Source organism: Cotesia glomerata, linkage group LG4, assembly GCF_020080835.1.
Source record: "Cotesia glomerata isolate CgM1 linkage group LG4, MPM_Cglom_v2.3, whole genome shotgun sequence".
In the NCBI taxonomy this organism is placed as follows: Eukaryota; Metazoa; Arthropoda; class Insecta; order Hymenoptera; family Braconidae; genus Cotesia; species Cotesia glomerata.
In genome coordinates this window covers 21,598,429-21,625,770 of record NC_058161.1, presented here as the reverse complement: position 1 = coordinate 21,625,770, position 27,342 = coordinate 21,598,429, and the positions used below count along the sequence as shown (strand labels likewise).

General features: G+C 30.8%; 1 protein-coding gene and 1 long non-coding RNA gene across 2 annotated transcripts; both read right to left on the bottom strand.

The window, feature by feature from the left end:
- Positions 1 to 21,327: 21,327 nt before the first annotated feature.
- Positions 21,328 to 22,308, bottom strand: LOC123263773. The gene is made up of 3 exons (XR_006509224.1): positions 22,052 to 22,308; positions 21,664 to 21,983; positions 21,328 to 21,594 (listed from the first exon to the last, which is right to left on the bottom strand). It is a non-coding gene; the product is annotated as an uncharacterized LOC123263773 (long non-coding RNA).
- A 39-nt stretch (positions 22,309 to 22,347) lies between these two features.
- On the bottom strand, positions 22,348 to 22,890 carry LOC123263973 (myosin heavy chain kinase C-like). Its single transcript, XM_044727018.1, has 2 exons — positions 22,578 to 22,890; positions 22,348 to 22,502 (listed from the first exon to the last, which is right to left on the bottom strand). Exons 1-2 carry the CDS (start codon positions 22,888 to 22,890, stop codon positions 22,348 to 22,350), a joined length of 468 nt encoding a protein of 155 aa, XP_044582953.1.
- Positions 22,891 to 27,342: the final 4,452 nt, after the last annotated feature.

Here is a 27,342-nt window from a genome sequence, read left to right as displayed (position 1 = left end):
ATTGTCTGTTGACAAAAGAAAAAATCACAGTTAGTAAGGTATCAAATTATTTAGTTTCAATAATTATCAATATTATTTTTCTAAATTGTTGTGTTGGAGAAGATATACAAAATAATAAAAAAAAATTGTAGTTTGTAATTTCTGAAACGGAAAAAAGTGCATAGAGTCCTGAAAAAAATTGAAGTAGCTCGTGACTGTTGGACTAGAAAAACTCTGCTCAAGAGATCCAGCGTTTCAACACAGACGTTGATTAAACTCTGATCTGGATCGCCGGGAAAGACGTAATTTGTTTAAAAAAAGAATTAAGATGTGATCTGATAGCTTTGGACTGGAATATACTGGGTGGATTATTCCCAGCAGATCTAAGCCAAGCACGCATGAATTTTCTACCGATTGGTAGCTTGTTGTTCAATTTGGAAAAGCGTGACAGCTAAAGCTACAGAACATCGTTCAAAATTAGACGATAACTACTATCTTCATTGCTTTCTCCGTGAAAAATGAATGTAATATGACTATGTATGTAAATTAACCGTATATTGACATATCTGGCTTTATATAGTCATATCAGGGTTGATATAGAAAATTTTCTAATAAATGATCAGTATAATTAATCATTGTCATTCAACTCCGGCCATAAATTAAACGACATTCGTTCTTTTTTATTAATTTAAGGACGAAAAAAAAAAAATTACAAAAAATTTTCGTAAGATTATAACAATTTCAGCGGCCACGTTTCTACGAAGTAACTACCCAGAATGGCTGCTTAACTTCAGAAATCCCAGAGCGTTTTTACGGCGCCTAAAAACCGTGAAGGCTTTGTAAATAATTTAAATCCAAAATTGACGTAATTACGTTTTAACGTACTAAGAAAAAGCTTTTTTTAATTTTACTCTTTTTATATTATAAAAAAAATTTTTTTTTATATGTAATCGATGTAACTGTAATTTCAAACAATTATACTGCAAATAAATTTTAAGTTTAGAAAAATTTTTTTATAAGAACGGAAAAAGTTAAACTTGCAAAAAATTTTTATAGTACGGAAAAAAATTCAATATTTACAAAATTTTCAATTTCTCACGGAGAAAGTTGAAAATTTTCAAACATTGGGAAGTCATTGCTTTCACAGTTTCTCGAAAATCGTGTTTTCATCAGATCTCGACGTATTGTAGTCCTAGGAAGCTTCCCCGACAATTTTTATGATGGTGTGTGTGTGTGTGTGTAAATCTCTTATATAACTTATATAACTTTTGAACGGCTCAACAGATCGGATTGAGGTAGGTGGTGATTCAAAGAGTATCGAAATTTTCAAAAAATGATTCTTTTGGAATAACTTCTGAACAGCTCAATCGATCGATTCCAAAAACTTATCAACTCTCAACCTTAAAAAATGACATTGATAACCGCAAATTCAGTAAAAATCGGTTAATTCGTTCGTAAGATATCGTTGTCGAAAAAAATTGAAAATAATGTTTATTTCATAATTTCTATAAAATTTTTAGTCTTACCAGTTCTCGCTCTGAGACTTCTAAAATAACTCAAAAAACTGAGTTGAATGCCGTAAACCGCGAGAAAATCGGTTGATTTATTCAAAAGATATAGCAGTTTGAAAACTCAAAAAATAGTTCTACGGAATTTCTATCACATTTTTGAGCTCGAAAAGTTCAAAAACATAGAACAGATATCTCTTTGATCTCAAAAAAACACAAAAATTATATGTTTGAGCTCGAGAGCTCAAAAATGAAATAAGTGAAATATTGAGCACTTAGATATGGTGTTAGCGAGAAGTTGCAGGGATTGCAGGGAAGAGACCGCTACACGCGCTGGTAAGCAAGTGAAGAATTCGTTCGTAAATTAACTTCACTCAGAGAAAAAAAATCATCACTGCAAATTATTTAGAAAAAGGATTTTGTATGAGCACAGCTTGGTCTTACAATTGTACCATTGTAACACCGATAAAACTGAAGCTTAATTAACCAAGTAAGAAGTTATTTGTAGGACTGAAGATTTAAAAACGAAGACTCGATAGGCAGAGTTAAAATTCTGATCAAAAAGCCCTAAGACTTTGCTAAATTCTTAGAAGCGCAAATTATAAAACTAACAATTGAGGTTACTCTATAAATTTTCATCATTTAGACTATTTTGAATTGCGCATAATACTTACTTTAACATGTAACATAAAAGCACTTTGCATTTCTTTTCCGGATGGTTTGAAAGATTTCGACTCCTTTTTTTGTTTAATTGTTTGAACTGGTGTAAACAATTTTGTTAGATTCATAAGCACAATTGTCGACTTTTCATCTGAAAATCAATTAATTAATTAATAATTAAATTTTAAATTAACTGGGCAGTTCATATAGTTGAAATATTCGAAGAAAAAATCATTTGGCAGTGAAAATGGAAGTATAGATTTTTAAAGCTGCTTAAAAACCTACAAAATTATGTAAGCAAAAATAATATTAAAGTAAAATTATTCGTAAAGCAACTGAATTTCTAGTTTAAAATCAGATGATATCTACTTTACAAAGATCTAAGACACTTTAGCGTAATAAAAATTAATTATTCGAAAAAATGGTGTAATCAACTTCACAGTATTTTTGTAATTTGATCGTTATATGTTACAATATATATTCAACCGATAAAAGAAATACGTAGCATATAAGTCAATATTTCAGCAATAACCGTCAATCAAAAATTCAACTATAAGAATTCGTAATAATAATATAAATAGTAAATAATTTAGCAACACTCACCATCGGTGTATTCTTCTGGATCGTCATCGGGTCTTCTTAATTTTGAAACCAAAAAACTTCTCAATTTTGGCCATCTTTCCAAAGCCTTTTCATGTTTTTCAGGGTATAAAGAGTCAAAGTCTTGATCTAGCTAAAAAAATTTATAAAATCCGTGGAAAAATCGTTTTCATATACGTAAGTCTGATTTCATTATTTATAAAATCTATAAAACTGCTGAAAACAAATTTCATTTATTGAAATAATACTAATAATTTTTATACATTAACTTCAACTTGAATGATTTGTGTACATTCATGGAATAACAAATTTACTCATAAAGAAATTTATTTTATAAAAATGGAAATTATTTGAAAAAATTTCAATTGGACTTAAATAGTTGTTAACCGAAGCATTGATATGAATGAATCAATATTATTAATTTTAGAATTTTCTTGCTTCATTAAAGACTATAGAATTTCTTGTAATGATTTGCTTTTGATAGAATTAAATGAAATTTGAATTCAGTGGTTCTAAATAGATCTGAGAAATAATCAAATATGAATAACATATGTGAAAACGATTTTTCCACGGATATGTTAAATAACTAAAATAGATACGTATAAATACTAAGAAAACAACTTTTTAACAATTGAAGGTTTCGTCATTTTCAATCTTAAAATAATTGATTGCGTAAATTCTGATACACGGTGAGAAATTTCTGTAGAAATTTACTATGCATACATAATAAGACTGAACCTTAATGACTCAATTCAAAATATTACCATAAAAATTTAAGAATATCATATTGTACCAATCAATATTTACTAGGGACCATAGTAAATTTGACCATGCAACTGTTACGTAAACATATATGAAAAATTTTCGTAAACTGACAGAACAAAAACTGTTAGTGTGCTTAAAACTTTTCATTATAGTTCCATAGTGAAATTTCTGTTGCTCAGTCGACAATAAAAATTTATAAAAAAGTTTGACATTTAGTCACGTGTACTCGGTTTAAAATTAAAATTGTAACTGTGAAATTTTCAAATGTCCCATAGTAAACGTATGCGCGTCAGTCGCGACGCGCGCTCTCATTTTTTCGTGCTGCTTTGTTTTGTCAACATAAGTGTACAGATGCTATCAGTAGTGGCTAACGGTGTTATTAAAATTGCAATAAACATTAAGTTTTAAATGAATATTAATTTATAAATCCATCAACATATGAATAGTTAATAAAAATTTGTAAGATTCCTAAATAATAAAATATTTAATAATTTACCGTGAAAAATTAAAATGAAAACAAACATTTGATAGTTAACCTGCAACCGACACTTTTCTAATAATAATAAAAAATAATTTAAAAGTTATACATTGTGTTTATAATTATTTATAATAAAATTAACTGCCAAAATAAATCCTACGTTCCAATAAAAAAAAACAGAAAACAAATAAAAAAAACTATATTTCAAAAAAATATTTTTAAAAATTATAACAAACAAAAAAAATCTTGTTTGGTTTGATATTTTTTTTGATTGCTAAAAATATTTTTTACTATAAAATTTTTTATTTTTTAGAAACGTTTTCTTCTTTTTTTTGCTATTGTACATTCGGAAATTTAAATTATTGCCTATTTCAGTTTACTATGGTACATTTCAATTTCTACCATTTGCTATGTCTGATTTCATTTGTTTCGGAAATTACTATGGGCCATTGTAAAATTTTATTCTGAGTTAATAAGGTTTACTAGTAATATGCACCATTGTAGAATCTAATATCCATGCAGAATAAAAAAGAATGGAAATTTCTCACCGTGTACTTTGTAAGCTACACGGAGAAAAAAATTTAGCTACTGGAACTCTATAGTAGATAGTTAGTTGTAAAAAGTTCCAGTACACGGAAAGAACAAAAAAACACTAGATATCCTGTTATATTATACTCACAGATATCTGTGTTGAAAAAAAATTTCAGATAATGTCAAATATACTCCAGATTATACAAAATTATTTTTGTAATATACTCAGTATAATCTCCGATTTAGCCAAGTAATTTTCCTGGTTATGCCGCGTAATATTATACTGGATATAATCTGAAAAATTATGCCGTATAATTTAAATTAGACTCGGTAGAAATTTTGATTATATCCACGATGTCCCGTAAAAATAAAACTTAAAAGATGAAATAATAGCAACATAAAACTCAAGCGTGACTATGAACAGGTTAGATCTTATTGTCACAAGAATTAACGTAAAAACATACGTCTCGTAAACTATTTTTACATGCCTGGTAATTAGAACAATTATCACGGAAAAAAAAATTTTTACATAGAAAAAAAAATATAAATGGTCACTCAATAAAATAATTCACTTATTTATAGTTTATTAATGTTCAATATACTGATTGACTATAACCCACAAATTTTAAACAGCACTTCACGCGCAGGCGCTAGAAAAAAAAATAGCGGAGGTATCGTGGATATAATCAAAATTTCTACCGAGTTTAATTAAAATTATACGGCATAATTTTTCAGATTATATCCAGTATAATATTACGCGGCATAACCAGAAATAGTATATTACATACCTAGGCCAGTAAAATAAAAAAAGTCTCAGATCACATGTAATTGTTGGCCGAGGTGAAGCCGAGGTCGACAAACATGTGATCTGAAACTTTTCTTATTTTACTGGCCTAGGTATGTAATATACTATTTTTCTGCTCGACGTAGCCGGAATGCGGCAACTTCGTTAAGCGCAGCGGCCAGAAAGTTGCCACATTCCGGCCGGAGGGCAGAAAAATTATTTGGCCAAATCGGAGATTATACTGAATATATTACAAAAATAATTTTGTATAATCTGGAGTATATTTGACATTATCTGAAATTTTTTTTCACTACAGATATCTGTGAGTATAATATGACAGGATATCTAGTGTTTTTTTGTTCTTTCCGTGTAGGTTAACGTATTCTTATGGCAACAATACCGTTTGGCTTCTATAACTCTATGTCGTTGAGCTCTGAGAGCTAAACATTATTTTTACCTCTCACAACTGTACAGAATCGTTCTGAGACTATAAAAAATTTTAACAAATCTATAACGATTAAGTATTAATAATTTAATAAATAAATGCAGCGGAACAAATTTATATTGCCAATAATAATTGTATATAACAAATAAGAATATTATTGTAATAAAAATAAAATAATAATGGAACTTATGTTACAAATAAAAATTATCACAATCACAATATATATCACAATATATTAAACTAAGATATTAAATTAACAGTCACTGTAAATTAACCTTAAAAAACCATAAATACAAAACCGTTCTAATGAAATTCAATTTGACAAAAAAAATACCTATTTCCTTGAATGAATAAACTGGAGACTTAATAATTGTCCTCATATATTTTTGATAACTATACCGTTTGTCTCTCAGAACAATCCCGTTGAGCTCTGAGAGCTCAACAACATTTAGTTATCAGAACTAAATAAAATTTTGTTACTGTAACTCTACAACAAACAGTAAACTGTGTATAGTTATGGTAACTGTACAATTCGATTCCCAGAACAAAATGTTTTTTTCCGAGTATGAAAAACCCAAAAATGTACGCCTCATAACACATATTTCGTATCGAATGCAAAATAAATCCTATTGCTCGATTTTTTAACAAAAGATACCAAAACAATGATTGCTGGTAAATCATAATTACATAAAAATTCAGAAAGTAAATGTGCCTGTACATATAAAAGAAAAATATCACGTAAATCTTCAATATTAATCTAAACACCCGGATAAAAAAATTTATATATAATTATAAATACTTATATGTTATTATATAATTATATATTACTTATATATAATTATATGTGATTATATTTAATTGTCTATAATTACATATAATTATATATGATTATATATAATAATATAAAATTAGATATAATCATATATAATTTTATACAATTCTACAGAATTGTACAAAAATTACAATTATTATTATTATATACAATTATATGAAATTATATATGATTATATAAAATTACATATAATGATATGTAAACTGATAAAAGGATTTATTAACTATTAAAAATTTAATTTGTTTGAAGACAATTAATTAATTTATTAAATTTTAATAAATATTTTTTAACATTCAATTAATTATTATTTGGGAGGAAAGCACATTTATTAATAGTTAATAAATATTTCGTTAAGGGAATTTGTTCCACTTGCAATGTCATATGACATGAAGATTGCTTATAAACAAAAATCATCTTTATAAATTATTTACATTGATTATATTATATTATAAGTAATAACATTTATTGTAATATACCGAATTCTATCACACCTCATAATTATCTTTTATATTTTTAAATATTAAAAACGTTAATTTATTTAGTGATTTGAATTATTATCATGTATTCCAGCTATAGAGTTATAAAAAATGTTAAGAGAAAACTGCTATTTTTTCTTTCAATTTTAAATAAATATTTGTTAACTGTTATCAAATATTCATTAACATTTAATAAATCGTATTTAATAAATAATTAATTAACTGGTGATAAATATTAATTAAATCTCATGATGTTAAAAAATCACTTATTAACAGTTAATAAAGCTCATTGACTATAAAAACAAATCCTTCTATCAGTGCAACTATGCGGAAATCATATATAATTATATATGAATCATATACAATTGTATATAATTTTTTTTTATCTCAGAGTCTGCTATTCCAATAATTAATAATCTATTAATCTATAGTATTTTTTGTGGATGAAATAATAGGAACTGCATTAATTAAGTTAACTATAAAAATTGATTATGTATACGATTTGCATTACTTGTAGTTATTTAAAACTCTGCTTTACAAGTAAGTCTCATATGTAAACGGGTAGCTAGTCAGTCTTTCAAGAGTCGAGTCCCCGGTTCGATCCCCGCGCACACCGAATTCTTTTTTATTTTTATAGAAATAATTATATAAAGTTCTATATGATTATATCTAATTCTATATAATTATATAGGGCCATTTTTCATGTATAAATTATGTATAACTATATATAATCTTTTTTATCCGGGCAACTGAATTTGAACGTATAACTTCATAACCTACAACATCTTTATGATATCCAAGAACTATTAAATGATTACAAATTAAATATACATTATTTACATTATCATTTACGGTAACAATGGCACCTACACTACCGGCAGAAAGTTTCCGGACAAGATGAAAATTTATTTACACGATTTATTAAAAATTTATCAAAACTTTATAAAATAAAATAGAATTTTATTTGTAGATCAAGTTAATTTGTTTATGTGTCATATTTAAATCAAAAAGTAAACAAGAAGGTTGTCCGAAAAATTTCCGTCGGTACTGTATTTCCGCAAAAACCGGCATCAAATTTTCATATCTCACTTATACTACCATTTTTCGAATATACTTGATGTTTTTGAATTCAACCCATTTAATGACTGATATATTTCTATCTCGTAAAACATTAGGTAAATTACAGTAATCGAAATGATTCAGTTCTAAAGCAATTATAGGACCGAATATGGTAGTCGGCATTAATGTTGGCAATAATTATGATAAGAGAAGGATGCATACTATAATGGGATGGTATTAGTAATAAGTAATATTATAAAGTCAGTTATAAGTAATACACTCAAGAGAGTAGACGTGCCTTGTACGATTAAAGATAAAGCGCTTTATTATATATATTATCCAGTCCATAAACTCAATAATTATAGATTGTTATAAAATTTATCATTAATTGATGTTTCTTTGCAAGCGACAATAGTATGTTAATTCTACATCTATTTACCGAAGCCGATTTTGTTAAGTGAGTATGTTTTGACTTAGAATGGATAGAAGATACATGAGAGATTGGACCACCTGCTCATATACTTCTGGATAATGAAACAAAAAATGATGTTTTGGTTTTAAATTCTAACCAGTGAGTTCAATGTATAATAGATGGTGACGACGAATTACTAATTCAAAACCTAAAATTTGTTCTTTTGTTACTTTCTTCGCTAAAATTAAATCAAATATTTCCCGCAGTAAAACATAAATTCCAATAAGGATTACTTTTATCAACTAAATCTCTTATGAGAATAGGGTAAATGACCTTATTAATGGAGGGTGAGGGGGGGGGCATTACTGAGACTTTCTTTGATTTTGGTACTTATTCAATTAACAAAATCATTAACTTCAATAACGAATATATTATTTCTAATCTTAAAGACCTTTAGATCAAAAAAATTTTCAATTTTTATTCCAAGTAATTGACAAATAATTTTACAAATGTGGTTAATTCTGACGCAGTCATTTGTAATTTTGACTCATTTTCAATATCTTCTTCTCCGATCAAAGGATATTTGAGCAATCAATTGGTCCATAGTCAAACATTGTTAATCAATCATCTAATTCAGATAAAGGAAATAAATAAAAATCACTGTTTTCTAAAGTTAAGGGGACCCGGTGGTCTAGCGGCCTAAAATTTATGGTATTTCAAAAATTTTATTATTATATGAAAGTAATGAATAATGCGTTTAAATTTTTTGAACACTTATTCTATTTCTTATAAACTACACAAAATGAAAGATTAAAACATAAAAAATATTTTTTTTTAATTAGAAAAATGGCGCTGTAGTTCCCCTCCTCAAAAAAATGGATCTAACTGGTGGGTGTCAACTGATATTTCCCTCTGATCTGAAATAAAAAAAATGGCGGATTTTCAATTTGTATAAGTATAATTACCGTCGGAAGTAGAATGGAAAAAAAAAAATATTTGACAAAATGATCCGTTCTTTTAACTACGCGCTATTTGTTCAAATATTTTTTTTTCCATTTTAGTTCCGACGATAACGATACTTTTACTTATTAAAAATCCGTCAATTTTTTTATATGAAATTAGAGGGAAAGATCTGTCGACACCCACTAGTCAGATCTTTTTTTTTTCAAGAGAACTTCAGCGCCAATATTCTAATTAAAATAAAATATTTTTTATGTTTTAATCTTTACTTTGTGTAGGGTAGAAGTACCGTTTTTGGTCAGTTAACATTTGAATTAATTTATAAAAAATTATAATATTATAACCATATTTTTGTTGAGTTTTAAAAAATTTACATTAAAAGAAATTGAGTTTGTAATGGTTAATTAATATAAATTCATTTCTATCGTTTATTTGAACAATAATTGGCCATAAACAGGACAGTGGCCACAAGCAGTACTTCTACCCTAGTTGATAAGTAATATAATAGGTGTACAAAAAAATTTCAAGTATTCGTCATTAGGTCATTACCTTCATACAGAAACAAAATTTTTTAAAATAGTTTAAATTTTAGGCCGCTAGACCACCGGATCCCTTTAATTTTCGGAGATTCGTAATTAAATCATCATGAGCAATACCTTCTCGTACATCATGCATTCCATTAACAGAATAGTTTTTAGTGCAATGAAATGATTCTATTTCATTAAACACACATTTTTCTTTTATATCTGTACACGGAAAGAAAATTGTACGAAAAATTACTATGAAAACATCGTAATTTTTAGTATAGGACATTTTAGTGCTGGACCAGAACTCAAACATCATAATTTATACGACGCAACATCGTAAATTTCTATCACTCAAATTAAAAAGAAGTTTACGTCAGCGAAAACATTATTCTGCTTTCCAATAATTCAAATTATATTCTGTAAACGGCAACATCGTAAAAATCAAGATACTGAAAATCTAGTCCTGGATTACGATGTTACTTTTATAATTTTTCATAGAATTTTTCTTCCATGTATTTGAAATATTGCTGCTATACTATCTTGCTCATAGTTTACATTATTTTGCTTCAATTCACAAGGAATAATAAGTGCATTTTTACAATCATTCTTTTTTGCCCTGCGGGCGGAAAGTGACAACTTTCATTCCCCTGCGCTAAGCAAAGTTGCCGTGTTCCGCCTTCGTCGGACAAAAAAGTAGTATACAGCCCTTAGAAAGTAAAAAAGAAAACCTCAGATCACATGTTCGTTGACCTCGGCTTCACCTCGGCCAACAATTATATGTGATCTGAGGCTTTTCTTATTTTCTTTCTCAAGGGGTGTAATATACTATTTCATCTTACAGAACCTACAATAGTGTGTAGCTACAAACGATTCTGTGAATCCTAACAATCCATGCCACCCTAAATTGTCTCCCTGTATTAGATCCAGAACGAAATAAACTTTTTCACCAGTAGATAAACTAGTTTCAATGCTGTTTTTTTTCCAAACGTTTAATTCGTTGTATAAGCGGACGGTAAATATCATAAGTGCGATTTCTAACTTCCCGCTAAGAGAATCGAAAATTTTCAAAAATCGGAAAGGTATTGGTCTTACCCCGTTTATCGAAAATCGAGTTTTCAACGGATATTGACGTTTTGAGGTCCTAGGAAACCTCCCCGAATGTTTTTGCGATGATGTCCGTACGTACGTCGTGTGTGTGTGTGTGTGGGTGTGTGTGTGTGTGTGTGTGTGTGTGTGTGTGTGTGTGTGTGTGTGTGTGTGTGTATTTTTTTTTTTTTTTTTTTGTAGGGGGGGGAATCCTTTTTACGGATTCTAGGCATAGCTGTTTGGCCTGGATATGTGGCGACTCGACGCAGCGTCATACTAACTCGACACTAACGCCCCTACCCACTAAACCCTAAACCCCTTTTCCTTCTTTCCTCTAATCCCTCATGGAAACCACCGTCAGGCATTACTTCGTGAAGGGAGGATCTAGCTACTGCTCTTCCTTCTGGTGGCTAAAGTGTTAACTATCTTCCTTCTATCTTCTGCTATTTGCTCTTTTTCTTTCGGTGGAACGCAAGTCTTTAAGGACTTCTGTTGCAAACGTGTTGGTAGCGTTCCAGGCAGCTTCTGATGACAACATTGCTTCTACTAGTGAATCTGGTTGCATTCTCTGGTTCAGGATCCTCTCCAGTTCTTCACGCTGTGGATCGAAACGAGGACATACAAAGAAGACGTGCACATCCAGTCTCTATCGGATCACTATCGAGGGCTGTTAGCAATACTTCTGGGTCAAGAGATTTCACCTTCCAACCGACGGTGTTAAATTGCTTGATAGGCCCCCGGAGGTTCTGGTCGTTTGACGTTTCCCAGAGTATCGCATGATGGTCACTGGCAGTGTAGATGTCCAGTACCTTCCAGTTAGTGTTACCTTTAGCAAGGCTGGTACTGACAAAAGTGACGTCTACAATCGAGCTTGCGTCACCTTTGGTGTAGGTCGGCGTGTCACCACTGTTGAGCAAGACTACGTCTAGTGTAGAAAGAGCTTCTAGCAGCTCTCTTCCTCGTGCATTAGTCTGCTTACTGCCCCAGTCCACTGCCCAGGCGTTAAAGTCCCCGGCTATCGCCACTGGATGATGTTGCTTCGCGTTCTCGGTCAGTCGATCCAAGAAGTCAGTAAACTCAGCAATTGAGAGGCTAGGTGGTGCGTAGCAGCTGTAAAAACGGATGCCATCTACTGATGCTGCTACAAAGCCAGCGCTGCCATTGGTAGCTACACTCTGGAAATGGAGCTGACCACAAGCCCAGATCACAGCTTTCGTGGTGATATCCGTCTCCCAAGGTTGTCCAGCTAAATGTTTATATGGCTCCGATAAAAGCACAACGTCGAGCTTTAATTCCCGTACTGTCTGCATAAGCAGGTCATGCGCAGCTTCGCAGTGATTGATGTTAAGCTGCAGTATCCTCATGTTCGTTTATTTGTCAACTTCTGGAGTGCTTCTTGGAAGACTGGACATCGGCCAGAACCAGACCGGTGAGCAGTGTCCTGAGAGCCAGGTTTTTCCGCACATAACGCACATTTCACTTTATTTTGGCATTGAGCAGCTTGATGACCTGTTTGCCCACATTTGATGCAAAGCCCAGATCGGTCGACTTCGCTTTTACATTGGGCAGTAGTGTGCCCAAAGTGCCAGCACTTATAGCATCGTAATGGTGTCTTAATTGCTCTGACACGGCAATTTACCCAGCCAATCCTTATTTTGCCTGTCTTTCCAAGTATCTTCTGCACTATTGCTGCTGGCAATCGTACCGAAGCAGTTTGAGTACCTCTGTAGGCCGGACGAATTTTAATGACATCTTCAGGTATTTCATAGTCATTTCCAGCTGCCTCTTGTAAGGCCTTCCGGACATCGTCTTTAGTTGTTTCGTCGTCAATGTCCCGGATTTCAAGCTGTTCCTCTGGGCCTTTACAGATGACTTGCGCTTCTTCTTTGAGGATGCTCTTGATGGTCTTCAGCAAAGCTTGTCCTTTGTCTGCGGTCTTTCTGGAAAGCGTAATGAGCATATTCCCATCATTCGTCTTTTGAACCTTGTCAACGACGTCACGGGTCTGATCTGGTAGGACATCTTTTTTAATCCGACGCAGTATCTCGGCATATTTTGCCTTCTCAACGGGTCGAATAATTAAGGCATCTGGTTTGGTGAATTTTCGCGGTTTTTCCCGCTTAGGCTCCGGCCGAGATTTGTTCACCGGTTGTTTTGGTAACCGCTCTCTCGCTTGCTCCTTCTTCTCTTTCTTGGATTGGACCTTCTGCCATTCAGTCACCTCTTTTTTTCCGGCGTTCTGTGTGTGTGTGTGTGTGTGTGTGTGTGTGTGTGTGTGTGTGTGTGTGTGTGTGTGTGTGTGTGTGTGTGTGTGTGTGTGTGTGTGTGTGCGTGTGTGTGTGTGTGAGTATGTAAACCTCCTATAACTTTTAAACGGTTCAACCGATTTCATCGCGGTTGGCGCCATTTAAAAGGGCTTGTCCAAACTTACATTTGGAATATAATTTGAACCGATTGATTTCGAAAAATCGAAAAAAAACTGTGAAATAAATTTTTTTTTAAAGTGGTTTTCTTGGAATAACTTTCAAGCGACTATATCGATCAACTTCAAAACTAATCAGCTCTAAACCTCGAAAAACCACGTCGATCGCCGCTAATCCGGCCAAAATCGATTGGTTCGTTCGAGAGATATCATGCAGGAAAGAAAACCCAAAAAAGTGTTTTTTCGGAATTTCTCTGAAATTTCTAGTTTGATCAATTTAAACTAAGATTCTTTATGCGGCTTAAAAACTGCGTCGAATGCTGCCAACCGCGTGAAAATCAGTTTATTCATTCAAAAGTTATTGCGATTTGAAAACTTAAAAAATAGTGTTTTATCAAACTTCTATCAGACTTTCGAGCTCAAAGAGCTAAAAAGTATAGAAAAGTTGTCTCTTTGAGCTCGGAGAGCTCAAAACAACATATAAATTGTATTTTTGAGCTGAAAGAGCTCAAAAACGTCATACATGCAATTTGAAGCGCCCAGGTATAGAATTAGCGGGAAGTTGCAGGGATGGCCTTCAGGGTCAACTGTTTTCCTCATTTTTTTGTTTGAATTATTGTATGCTTTGCAATATTGTAATAAAAAAAAAGGCCATTCGGCAGCCGAAATGGAAGTAGATTTCATAACAATAAAAAAAAACTGCTAGGATATACAAAAAAAAAAATCTTATATATATATATAAACTTTTAAACCATGTGGATTTTTTGAATCAGTTTAAAGAACTGATTTCTATAGAATCGACTAATAACCAGTGCAACAGCAAATTTCATAATTGGTATAGCACAATAGGGCATAATTTTAAGACTACATATATGATATGGTACTCAAATTGAAGCTTATTTAAAGAGCTTTCGGATGCAATTTACAGAGATTCAATAAGTTATCCCATTCCAAAGTTATTCGGGTTAATAAGTGAAAAAATATGAATTTTTATAATTTTGAAAATTTCTAAATCCAGGCATTTCTAAAAAATTTTACGACTACACATATGATATGGTACTTAAATTAAAGCTTATTTGAAGAGCTTTCAGATGCATTTTACAGAATTTTAATAAGTTATCCCATTCAAAAGTTATTCGAGTAAGAAAGTGAAGAAATATGAATTTTTATGATTTCCGAAATTTTGAAATCCCGGTATTTCTAAGAAATTTTACGACTACACATATGATATGGTACTGAAATTGAAGCTCATTTAAAGAGCTTTCAGATGCATTTCACAGAATTTCAATGTTATCCCATTCAAAAGTTATTCGAGTAAAAAAGTGAGAAAATATGAATTTTTATGATTTTCAAAATTTTGAATCCTCGTATTTCTAAAATACTTGACCGATTAAGCTCATCTTTGAACTTGACTTTGGTATTTATCGGTAGAATAAGTATGTTGAGTTTGGTAGAGATCCGTGGTAAATTCGCGACGCTATCGTCCTGACAAGCCGCGTTATATCCCATATATATATAAATATATATATATATATATATATATATATATATATATATATATATATATGTATATATATATATATATATATTGTGACATGAGAAAATTTTCTAAAATTTGAAATTCCGAGTTTTAAAATTATTAGGTTGGCTAAGCTGAGGAAAAGCAGAGATTCGACGCGCCTGTGTCGCCCCAAGCAGCCTCCCGATCAGAATGACAAGCTCGAGGTAAAATTAGTAAAAGAAAACGCGCCGAATTTAAATTAAAAATTCAAATAAAAAGAATACCGGAATGAGTGTGAACTATTGTTGAATGCATGAGTGAGTGAGACAAGACTATAGCGATCAGACGACCCGCGAATTTCTACGAGCCATCGACGATCAACGTGACATCTGGCCGCGAGGATAGAACGACGAGAAAATTTGAACGGACCAATGACGACGGAGAGCGACCAACAACAAGTATGCAAGGCGCCATCTGAACACGAGGCTGATCACTAATCGAAGTATCGACCAATCATCGATCGCAACGGAATACTGGATGCATCCCGGAATACAACGGCCGGCTAGAAGAAGCTGTGAGCTGATTGGATGCGAGTTTTTGGAACGAACCGAAAAAAAAAGAGCTTGGGTTGCCGAGGAGGCAGCCAGATTAGCAAGGAATTCTGATCTGGACGCCGTGACTGTGGCATCGTGCCGTTCTATTTTGATTATTTTTGCTGTTGAGTTTTTTTATAAATTTGTCGCTGACGTGAGTACGATTGTGTACATTATTGTGAAATATTTCGCTGAATTGTTTTGGACACTACGACCCCGGACACGCCATCGCCGAGATATCGACGCTCTTCCGTCAGTTTTGCCGCCAACTTCGTCTACTTGGTCAGCATCGCCCGAGACGTCTACGATAGCTGCAGGGTAAGTCTGGTCGCTGTCTTTATTAGCCCCAGGGTGTCATCACCGCGAATTTCGTCGTGTTAAAATAATTTGTTTATAATTCGAGTTGCACGGAATTAAAGAAATTCCGTGCGGTATTTTTGAAGCTTAGTGACGACACTCTGCGGCACGGTACCGTTGAGTCACGTGTTTGTGTGTGTGGAATTTTTGGTCGGGATTATAAGTACTGTTTACCTACCTCGAGCTTCAAATACCCGACAAAGCGGCTTAGTAAAGTGCTTTGTAAAATAAGTTGACGAATTCGAATACTTCGCATAATTTGTTTTTTTTCTTGTCATTGTTGAACCATTTGACGATTTGAATTATTTTGGATAATTTTGAGATCTTTATTAGGTTTTTGCGATTGAAATTATTGGTTGAATTTTGCGATTGAAATTATTATATTTTTTTTTAATAAAAAAAAAAAAAGAGAAGACTTCGTAGATAAATTTTGCTGTTGCGATTTTTGATAAAGATTTGCGATTGAGATTTTGTTATTAGATTTGGCAATTGAAATTTTTGATAAAATTTTGCGATTGAAATTTTTAATAAAATTTTGCGATTGGAATAATTATTTCCTTTTAAAAATTTTTTGAATAAATTTGGCGAGTTGAATTAATTATTTGTTTTGAAATTTTGAATAAATGTTGCGAATTGAATTAATTATTTGTTTTGAAATTTTGAATAAATTTTGCGAATTGAATTAAGTATTTGTTTTGACAATTCGAATAAATTCTGCGAATTGAATTAATTATTTGTTTTGAAATTTTGAATAAATTTTGCGAGTTGAATTATTTATTCGTTTCGAAATTTGTTGAAGCATTTTGGCGAACCGACATTTTATTTATTTTGTTTGAAAGAAAGGGCTTTGTAATTTTTATTTTTGGTTACTCGAATTTCTTTCTAGAATTTGGTTTATTTTGAAATGTCGAATCATTGCGTTAGCACTAGTCTTGCGTTAGAATTATTTTTGCGTTAAATAATTTTTGTTATTAATGCGACATTGCCGACAGTATATATTTGTTGTTGAATAAACCGTTGTTGGATTAGAATTGCACGCCTCAATTATTTTTTTTAATTGTTGTTGCTCTGATTAACCGATCCTATCGTCCCATTTCGATTTCTTTGTTCGTCGATTGCCGTGATTCGATTTTTGAATCTCTTCAACACCGACCCGCCGCCCACGAAGATCCACCGCCAGATCGACCCGTGGAACATTGAGTTCCTGGCGCCCAACCAAATATACGAACCAGGTAAGCCAATTTTTTTTTGGGTGACCTGATCCGGCCCTGTCGACGCCAGTGCCGGAAAAGGCATCACAATATATATATATATATATATAAATATATATATAAATACATACATATATAATCTTTTGAACCATATGCATTTTCTGAATTCACTTGACGAGCTGAGTCGAAATTTAGCAAAATTTTTCAAAAGTTCCGTCATGAGGACCAATGCAATAGTTAGATTTCTATGAAATCTACTAAAAAGACGTCAAATTTAATACAGCCGATCAAAAAAATTGGATCCACCTATTATTTTTTAGTCTTTCATTAACAAAATCGAATCTTAAACCCTGTAGAAATCAAGCAGTAATTACATTTTAGTTCAAATTGAGCAAATTTTAATGATAGTTTGCATTAAAAATCGAATAACTCACAATTCTAAAAAATATAAAAACTTCATAAGAGATTATTTGTAAGAAATTGAATGAACTAAAAATAATTTTAAATAAAATTTAAAAAAAAAATTAGAAAAACAGTTGACCCTGAAAGCTATCCCTGCAACTTCCCGCTAATTCCATACCTAAACGCTTAAAATTGCACTTATGATGTTTTTAAGCTCTTCGAGCTCAAAGAAATAGCTTTTGTATGATTTTGAGCACTGCGAGCTCACTTTTCTCGGTTTTCTTTCGTCAACGATAACTCAAGAACGAATGAACCGGTATTGAGCGGACTGGTAGCAATTGACGTGGTTTTTTGATGTTAAGAGCTGATTATTTTTTAGAGTTGATCGAAAAAACCGTTTAAAATGTATTAGGGAAAGGACGGGGGGCAAAATGGGATACCCAGAGCATTTAGTCAAGAAATATTTTTTCTTAAAAAGCTTTTAAAACATTTTATGAATGATTTAACCACCATTTTGAACTCAAAAATTTTGAAGCGAAATATGTTTCAAACATATAACGCTCGAATATAATTCTTCCAAGTGAATTGAGAACTCATACTTATTTTGGAGCAATGAATTATCTTCAATAAAAACTAAATCGTTGCTAAAAACTGTTTTCAATTTCTAATAAGATAATCACGAAAATGTTATGCAGTTATAATTTACAGATATTTTTTACATACAAGTTTTTATTTAGTCGAAAAAACACTTTTATTCTTATTTTTCTACGAAATCACTTTAATTGATCGACCGAATGTAATCTTTGTCTTGAACGGAACCAAAAATCACATAATTCGAACTCACGATACTTATACTAACAAACAAGTAGAAGAAGACAAGAATAGGGTAAATTTTTTTAAATCAAGTAAATATTAAGGAAATCTAAAAATTTTTTGAATGAAGTAAAAATTTTTTAAACGAAATTAAATTATCTTAAACCAAGAAAATTTTTTCTTGCTCCAGAATAACTAGGAGTTTCTCCATAATTTCCTCAGTTTACTGTGTATTAATTTTTTTCTAGAAAAACTTATAAATTTACAAAGAACTATTTCTAAGAAATTTATAAGAACTATTCCAAATTTACAATAGAATGAAAAGTTCAAGAAGCCTATGAAATGCTAATAGCTAGTTTCTGATTGATCGAACTTTTTTATAGTTTTTGGAGATCAATATTAAAGATAATCAAATTTGAATATTATTATTTTAAAAATCACAATTTACTTTTAAAATTATCGATGTTTGAATCTTTCTTAACATGTACGATTAATTACAAACAAATACTAATAATCATTATGACTTTCAATAAAACCAGCATCAAGGCCGCATAAACGAAGTTAAGGTCCAACTTGGTTGATTTCCATTGAATTGATAATGGTAAAAGACCCCATTAGTGGTACCTTTAACCCCTATTCGTGGAACTTTTTCTTTCAATGAAAAAATGTTCTACTTTGAATAAAAATTTAAAATTTTTTTTATCTAAAAATCTTAAAGATCTTGAGGGCACCCCATTTTGCCCGCAATAAATTTTTTGTTGTGATGCTTTTAAGGTAGTTCGGCCCTTTAAGCAAAAATTCAAGAAATCTCCCAAACTCCGTATAGAAGTAGTTAAATACATAATACACACGCTGTTAAAATTTAGAGACGATTGACCACGTCTAACCGAAGATAATTGCAATTGAAAATGACATTTTTACACAGGCGGTATGGGAAAAGAGAGAGAAAACCGCGAGTTTTATTATTTTTGTATTAAAGAAATTTTAAGAATTTCACGTGAGCAATAGCCCGTAAGAGAGGCAACACTAGCGCGTGACGAAGACAGCAGTAACATAAACTATAGGTTGGGAAAGAACTACCTTAAATCTGACCTTTACTTTAGATAAAAGAAAATTTCCATAGTTAAGGAAGTACGAGCACCAAGACAACTTTTGATAAAAGGCTTGATTTTTTTTTAATATGAAGTTTAAATATGTCTTAACAAATTCTGAAAATTTGAAGGAGATTGCCCGATTATTTAAATAAATAATTAACTTTAAAGTTGAGCAATTTAACATTGGTCTTATGGGGTAACCTCCAAACATTGATACATTTCTGTATTTTTCTCGTAAAACTGTCGGTGAATATTTTTAAAAAATTTATGGATGAAAGTAAATATATTAGTGATAAATTTAATTCAAAAAAATTAACACTTGCCCGACTAATTAAAGTGTATTAATTAAAAGAAAAATAAATCCCGCCATTAGCCAATGTTAAATGTATATCTATGGGGTATTCCATGCCAAATCGACCACTTTTGACCCCGACCCTTTTCGATTTGGCCGAAAGTTTTCCATCCTTTTCTACCCTATAAAAAACGGTTCTCAGAATTTTTTTGAATTTTTTTACCTAACTCCAAAAAAGTTATGAATTTTTCAAAAAAATGGCTTTTTTATTTTCAAATAGCCATAACTTTGTCAAAACTAAACATTTAGGTACCTTTTTTTAAAATTTTGTTTTTAGATGTACTTTCCGATAAAAAATATTAAAAATTTTTGTAAGGCAATACATATGGTATTTCTCACTTTTTTGACAAATATCAATGCTTTTTCGCAGTTCGACATTTTTTTTTATTGATTCTGTTTTTGTAAAATAAACTTTAATCGATTGCACAGATGCTCCCGTAGATCGCAGATTGGGCCGATTTCTCTTTCTATTTTTTTATTCAATTGAAAAAAAAAATTGTTAAATTTTCAAAAATGGAAAAAAAATTTTTTTTCATAAATTTTATTTATATAATGAGATAAATACAATTCAACGATTTTACGGCATTACATTCACAATTTAGAGGCTTCATCGATGACTGTAATTAGTAAGATCAATAATTGATGCAGCTAAAATTAATTACTTTTCTCTCTGTCGTTTAAATATTTTACAAATTCTGTGTTCATTCGAATTCGAAAAGTTTTTAACTAGTAAACAACCATTTTTGTCCGGAATTATACAATGTAGTTGTTGAGTTCCTGTAATCGGTTTCGTTTTCAAAAATCGATCATTTAAATCATTTACTGCTGTGTCATAATCTTCTTCTGGGGAAAACTTCACTATAATATTCGGCAAGTTATCCGGTGCAGAAGCCCATTCAAAAAGTTCTTCTGGTGTCGTTATTTGTTTGTCTACCGCGAGTTGGAGACTTGCTCTCGCTGCAAGTCGTTTGAGAATACCACCGATTCCATCACACGGACCTTTCCCATGGGCAGTCGCAAAAAAATGCCATTCAGCAGGAATATCAAAATCATCTTCGTGGTAATATAAATTTACAAAGTTTTTAAAGTTTTTAAATTGTTGAGGAGCTCTATCAGAAAAATAATAAATCTTGTTACAACGTTCAGGAAGACTTTTCACGTAATCAGTTATTATTTCGATGAAAACATGAACAGCAACGGCATCATGTTTGTTAGAATCTGAGATAATTACTAAACTTTTGTGTTCAAGTTTGTTATTTACTTTATAATAAATAACGACTGGAAAAACTGTTGCCTGATTATTATTCCAGTGAAAACCAGCTGCCGCATTTTGTACTACGAAGGCATAATTTTCTGCAAAATCACAAATAATAACGTATTCGTTTGGTTTCAATGTTTCTTTCAATGTCTTCAAGAATTGGGCTTGCTCCTTAGCAATGAACGAATGAGGTAGAAGAATTTCTAACTCACTACAAAAATTTTTCCACAAATTCTTCTGTAGGCTTAATAATAGTTTCTAAACTACTTCTCGGTTTTGATATCCAATATTTATATGTAATATTCTCGATTTCCCGGTCCTCAAAACATTTTAGTAAAATTTTACTCAACTCATCGACCCCAGGACAGTTTTTACATCCACCTAAATAACACTGAAAAGACGGATTTTCACATATAATCATGCTCAAGTAATCGCTGTAGTGTTTAATGGGCTTTTCTGTGTTCCTTGTCAAAGAATAAATATTTGCACCTAAAATAACAGTAATTTAGTAAACTTAAAATTCACGCATTTATAATTATTAATTAATTTGATAATTACCAAGCATCATTAACTTCACGTTTTGATGAATCGTACACACGCAGATGGTATGTGTTCCACTTGCCCCTGCTAACACACAATGTTTTGGTCGCAAAGAAGCGAATTTTGAAAATCCAATTCTCTCAGCAGGATTTATTTCACAGAAACATTGGTATAATTCTTTTAAGTTAGACAGGATAAGTCTTTTTGGACGTGTATCCGATTACCATCATCACTTCGAATTGATACAAAGTCTTTCATACCGGGCATTTGAGCACTATACTCATCATCGTTGTAAAAATTTTCAACTTTTAATTTTACCTGATCAGTAATTGTCCTCCCTATACAAAAATGTTGAGTAATTTAGTTTTCAAGTGTATTTAAAACATCGATTTTACGCTACCCATACCTAATTTCGATTCAGGTGTAGAAAGTAAACCCGTTTCTTCAACCAAATTTTTGCTACTCTTGACAAATGTCTTGATGTATTCATAGTTTCACAAATACGTCTCTCACTCCATTTTACAGGTAATAATGTTAAAATTTGTATTTTCAAAGACTTATCAGTTTCTTTATCGTTGAATTTATCATACAACATTTTAATTAGAGAGCGAAAATTTTCACCATCGTCATCAATCGATTCTTCATCTGAAGAAGAAAGCAAAACTTTTTACAAGATGTCGGATATCCGATTTATTTTATTGTTCAAAATTGATTATCATTCAATTTCTTCGATGGAATCGGTGATTGATTTAACAATTCTAATGCATGGTTTATTACGGGTAATTGAGTTGCAGCGCTAACTTGGGATCCTGAGCTTGATTGTGATGCTTTGGGTTCGCTATCAAATGACATGGAACCTTAAAAAATAATAGTGAAACATATAGCTACTAGAAATGTATTCAAGTAACGTATAAATAATTAAAAAAACTTACGGAATGATAAGGATAATGGGAGATCCGTGGCAGTTGTATTACTATCATTATCAGCCTGATCATTGTTGTCATTATTGTCACTATAGTTGTCTTCACGGTCACTTACATCAGCACTAGGATCATTACGAGCATTTGTTTGTTGCTTCACTAACTCTGAAGCTTTTTTTCGACATGAACTGCACAATAAATAATTATCATCTAATCCTAACGTTACTTTCATAATATCAGTCGCCGGACGTAAACCAATTTTTTTAAAATGAGATTCCAACTCAAAAGGATTACAACACCGATCAAATACTTTTTTTGACGCCATAAAGACAAATTAAAAAAGCGCTTATAAACTAGAGAAATTATTTATTTATACAACAAATGTAATGACAATCTTTTATAAAACACTAGATTGCACAAAAGATTTATAGGTTATGTTTTAGATCTCAAAATGAAAAAGCCGCACTTTTAATCAAAACATACTAGCTTATAGCATCTAGTTTACTGGCTATAGGTAAGTCGATAGTTGTTATCCCTAGTTTATCGATCTAATTGATATATTAAAATTTGAATCTTACTAATTACAGTCATCGATGAAGCCTCTAAATTGTGAATATAATGCCGTGAAATCGTTGAATTGTATTTATCTCATTATATAAATAAAATTTATGAAAAAAAATTTTTTTTCCATTTTTGAAAATTTAACAATTTTTTTTCAATTGAATAAAAAAAATAGAAAGAGAAATCGGCCCAATCTGGGTTCTACAGGAATAACTGTGGAATTGATTAAAGTTTATTTTAGAAAAAAAAAATTAAAAAAAAAAAATGTCGAACTTCGAAAAATCATTGATTTTTGTCAAAAAACTGAAAAATTCCATATGTATTGACTTACAAAAATTTTTTAATATTTTTTATCGGAAAGTACATCTAAAAACAAAAATTTTAAAAAAAAAAAAAGGTACCTAAATGTTTAGTTTTGAAAAAGTTATGGCTATTTGAAAATAAAAAAGCCATTTTTTTGAAAAATTCATAACTTTTTTGGAGTTAGGTAAAAAAATTCAAAAAAATTCTGAGAACCGTTTTTTATAGGGTAGAAAAGGATGGAAAACTTTCGGCCAAATCGAAAAGGGTCGGGGTCAAAAGTGGTCGATTTGGCATGGAATACCCCCTATATATTGAGAAAAATCATATGGTTACTGCTTTCCCCTTACCACGCTAGAGTGGATACCTATCCCCACCCCGCCTACCGCTCGTACTTCCTTAAGTCGCTAAATACTAAGTATATTCTCAAATGCCTCCTTTGCCCCCCCCCCCCCTCTTACCGGTTCCCTGATAAAATATAAAAAATAGATAGATAGATAATAAACTTTATTGACCCTAGAGCCTTAGCTCCCTCAGGACCATCATAATTATACATTATAATCAGTGTATAAAATACTAAATTATTACAACTTACATCTTATTTGCATCGTCTTGCAACTCATCTTCTATTATGATTTTAACTAATGAATTTCTCTGAGTTTCCGTTAGTCCAAAAAAATTTTTATCGTTGCAATGTTTTTTATAATATGTTAAAATTTTTTTTCCCTCTATTTTTTTTTTAAATTGCTTCCAGAGTCTGTCATGGATAAAAAATCAAACGAATTTTGAATATTTTTAATGAAATGCCATTGCTTAAGGTAGTACTGACGATAAATGATTTATTAATTAAAATGTTTGCAAATTCAGCATAATAAAAATAAATAGCCACATAATAATTATAAAGAGCTACAGTGACTCAGTTAAAAATTATTTGATTTTTTACAAAATTATTACGTTTGAAAATGTCTCATGAGAAGTGTCGTTTTTTGTTTTATTTTACAAAAAGTGCCATTCACATTTAGATCAAAATTTCAATCGTGAGAGAAAATAACAGAATGAATATTTTGCATAGTTCAAAGCACATACTCAGAGCATGTGATAGTAATAAATTAAGAAAAATCTATCAAAAATTATCATTCTCCTTTTTTCTAATTAATATTTGTATAGGTAAATTTAATGTAAATGAAATGAGAATTATTATTGATATTCGACACTTTCTGCATCATCAGTACTACTTTAATTACTATTGAAATATTTAAAAAAATAGTATGTTACACATCGAGGGAAGTAAAGTAAGAAATGTCTCAGATGACATGTAATTGTTGGTCGAGGCGAAGCCAAGGTCAACAAACATGTGATCTGAGGCTTTCTTATTTACTTCCCGAGGAGTGTATGCTATTTTTTTGCTCGACGAAGGCAGAAAGTGGCAATTTCGTTTAGCGCAGCGGGCCGAAATTTGACGCTTTCTGCCCGTCGAGCAAAAAAAATTAATAATAAGCCACAAATTAATAAATATAATTATTTGGATTGCTGCGAAGGCATTTTTTTCAATAGGTAGTAATTGAGAATAAGTAAATTATTGAACCATAAAATAAATACCGAAGAGTTGGAAAAAATTTTTGGAGTCGGAGGAGCTGGGCAACAGGTGTTATCTAGTTGTGGTGTTTCTAAATAAGGGAAATATATTTCTGATGAATGATCAAAATTTGATGAAAAAGTTTGTCAAATCTTGAATAACACGCCTCATAACGCTTTTTGTAGTGATCAGTAAAAGTAGATTTAAATAATTTTTCTTGTATAAAAAAGAAAGTAGTACGGTTCTAATTTTAACTAATTTAGTTTAGGATTCAAGTTTCATGATCAATGCTTTTTATGGTTACATCTAAGACTATAAATAGAATTAAAAAAAAAAATCACATTCGAACGAGATTAAGTGTCGCCATCATTTTCATGTAAGATAAATGAAAAATGTAATATTATTTTTGAGCATGTGTATCATAGTTAATTTTAATTTACAATCATTTACTCAAATAACTACAAACACTAAACTTGTAATATAAAATCCGAAACTAGTTTCTAAAATTTTAATAAAAAAAAAACCCGGTCGATACGTTAATCTTTCTTGAGTTGTACTGAGCACATACATAAAAAGGATAAAGATGCCCACGTATAATTGTCTTTCAAGTAGCAATATCAAATTTTCAGTTAATATACGATGGATTTATAAAAGTGTTTTCTTCAAATTAATCTAATCATATTATTGTATAAGTGCAATATAGTTGTAATGAAGAAATTGTAGGACCTCTAAATTACTTCTCCTTAACATGTTAAGAGTAAAGCAGAAACCTTAAACGCTTCTCGTTATGAGGCGTGCGATAAACTAATTTATATGTAGGAGACTAATTTTTAACCATTACCATGCTCTAAATTCACTGATGAGTTTGAATCATTTCGAAGATTTCGGGAACTTGATGGAGATGTCTTAATGTAAAAACAAAAATTAAAAACGATATTACTTTTTAAGCTTAGAAGCTTTAAAAAATTGATGTATCAAAAATGAATATAAAAGAACCTGGATAACTCAAACTCCACGGGAGATGATAAAAATTTTGAGTCACCGAATTTTGAACTTAGTTACTATTTTTAAATGTTAAAGTTGTGACGAGTAAAATTTTAACGTTTTGTTCTATATTTTATTTTTAAAATATTTAAAACTATTCAAATAGAAAAAAAATTTCACCGAAATAGACTTATTACATTGAGATCAGGTAAACAGCAACGCATGCGCTTTAAAGATGTAAATAGGTAGTATCAATTGGTGTTTCCAAATGATTAACTATGTAGGTATAATTTAACTATCACATTAAAGAAACTATTTTTAAAAAACATGAATTTCATTAGCAAAAATAGTAATTAGTATAATATAAAAAAAAAAAAAAATAAATTCAATAATTTTTATTTTAAATATATTAAAAAATTGATATTCTAGCCATGTCTTCCATAGTGTCAATAATTGGTGCTTCTACTTTATTTTATAAAGATTTAATATATGTATTTTTTGAGTTACGGAGTCAAGATTATCCGAACAAAAACAGTTTCACTGTAAAAAAAATCGCGCCAAGTCCACGTTCATAAAACTATTAAGAAAAAAAATTAGTTTTTTTCTCTACAAAAAGATATTAAATAAACAAATTAAAAAATCCAAGTAACCGATGATTGTTTATGATTTTTGGAAATTAAAATAAATTTTGTTGTAAATTTAAAAATTAAAAAAACAATTTTGGAACTTATTTAGTGTGCGCGGTTGCGAAATATTTTATTTTTAATTAAAGTCGTAAAATCTATTTACTAGGACTTTAAAAAAATTGAAATACACAATATGACGCACACCAAGTACGTTCCAGAATTGTTTTTTTAATTTTTAAATTTACAACAAAATTTTTTTTAATTTCCAAAAATCATAAACAATCATCGGTTACTTGGATTTATTAATTTGTTTATTTTATATCTTTTTGTAGAGAAAAAAACTAATTTTTTTTCTTAATAGTCTTATGAACGTGGACTTGGCGCGATTTTTTTACAGTGAAACTGTTTTTGTTCGGATTTTAGTATTTTTTGTAATTATAATAAAAATTTACAATTGGTACCAACTTAAATCTCGCGTTGGCTGCATTTTTCATAGCAAACTATCCCCTTGAAGCTACAGTTTATGTAAAAATAATTCCAGCGCACTCTGGCGGGTTTAGATGCAAGTTGTGAAATATCTTTTTTTAACTGTAGTTTCCCATCTAATGAAGGATTACTATGCATTCTCGAATTATTTAGTCTGTGGCAGATCACTTTGCCCATCGAAAAAAAGTCAGGATCGAAATTTTTGCGTTGCTATAGTTTGTGCTGATTAAATTTAGTAATTTCA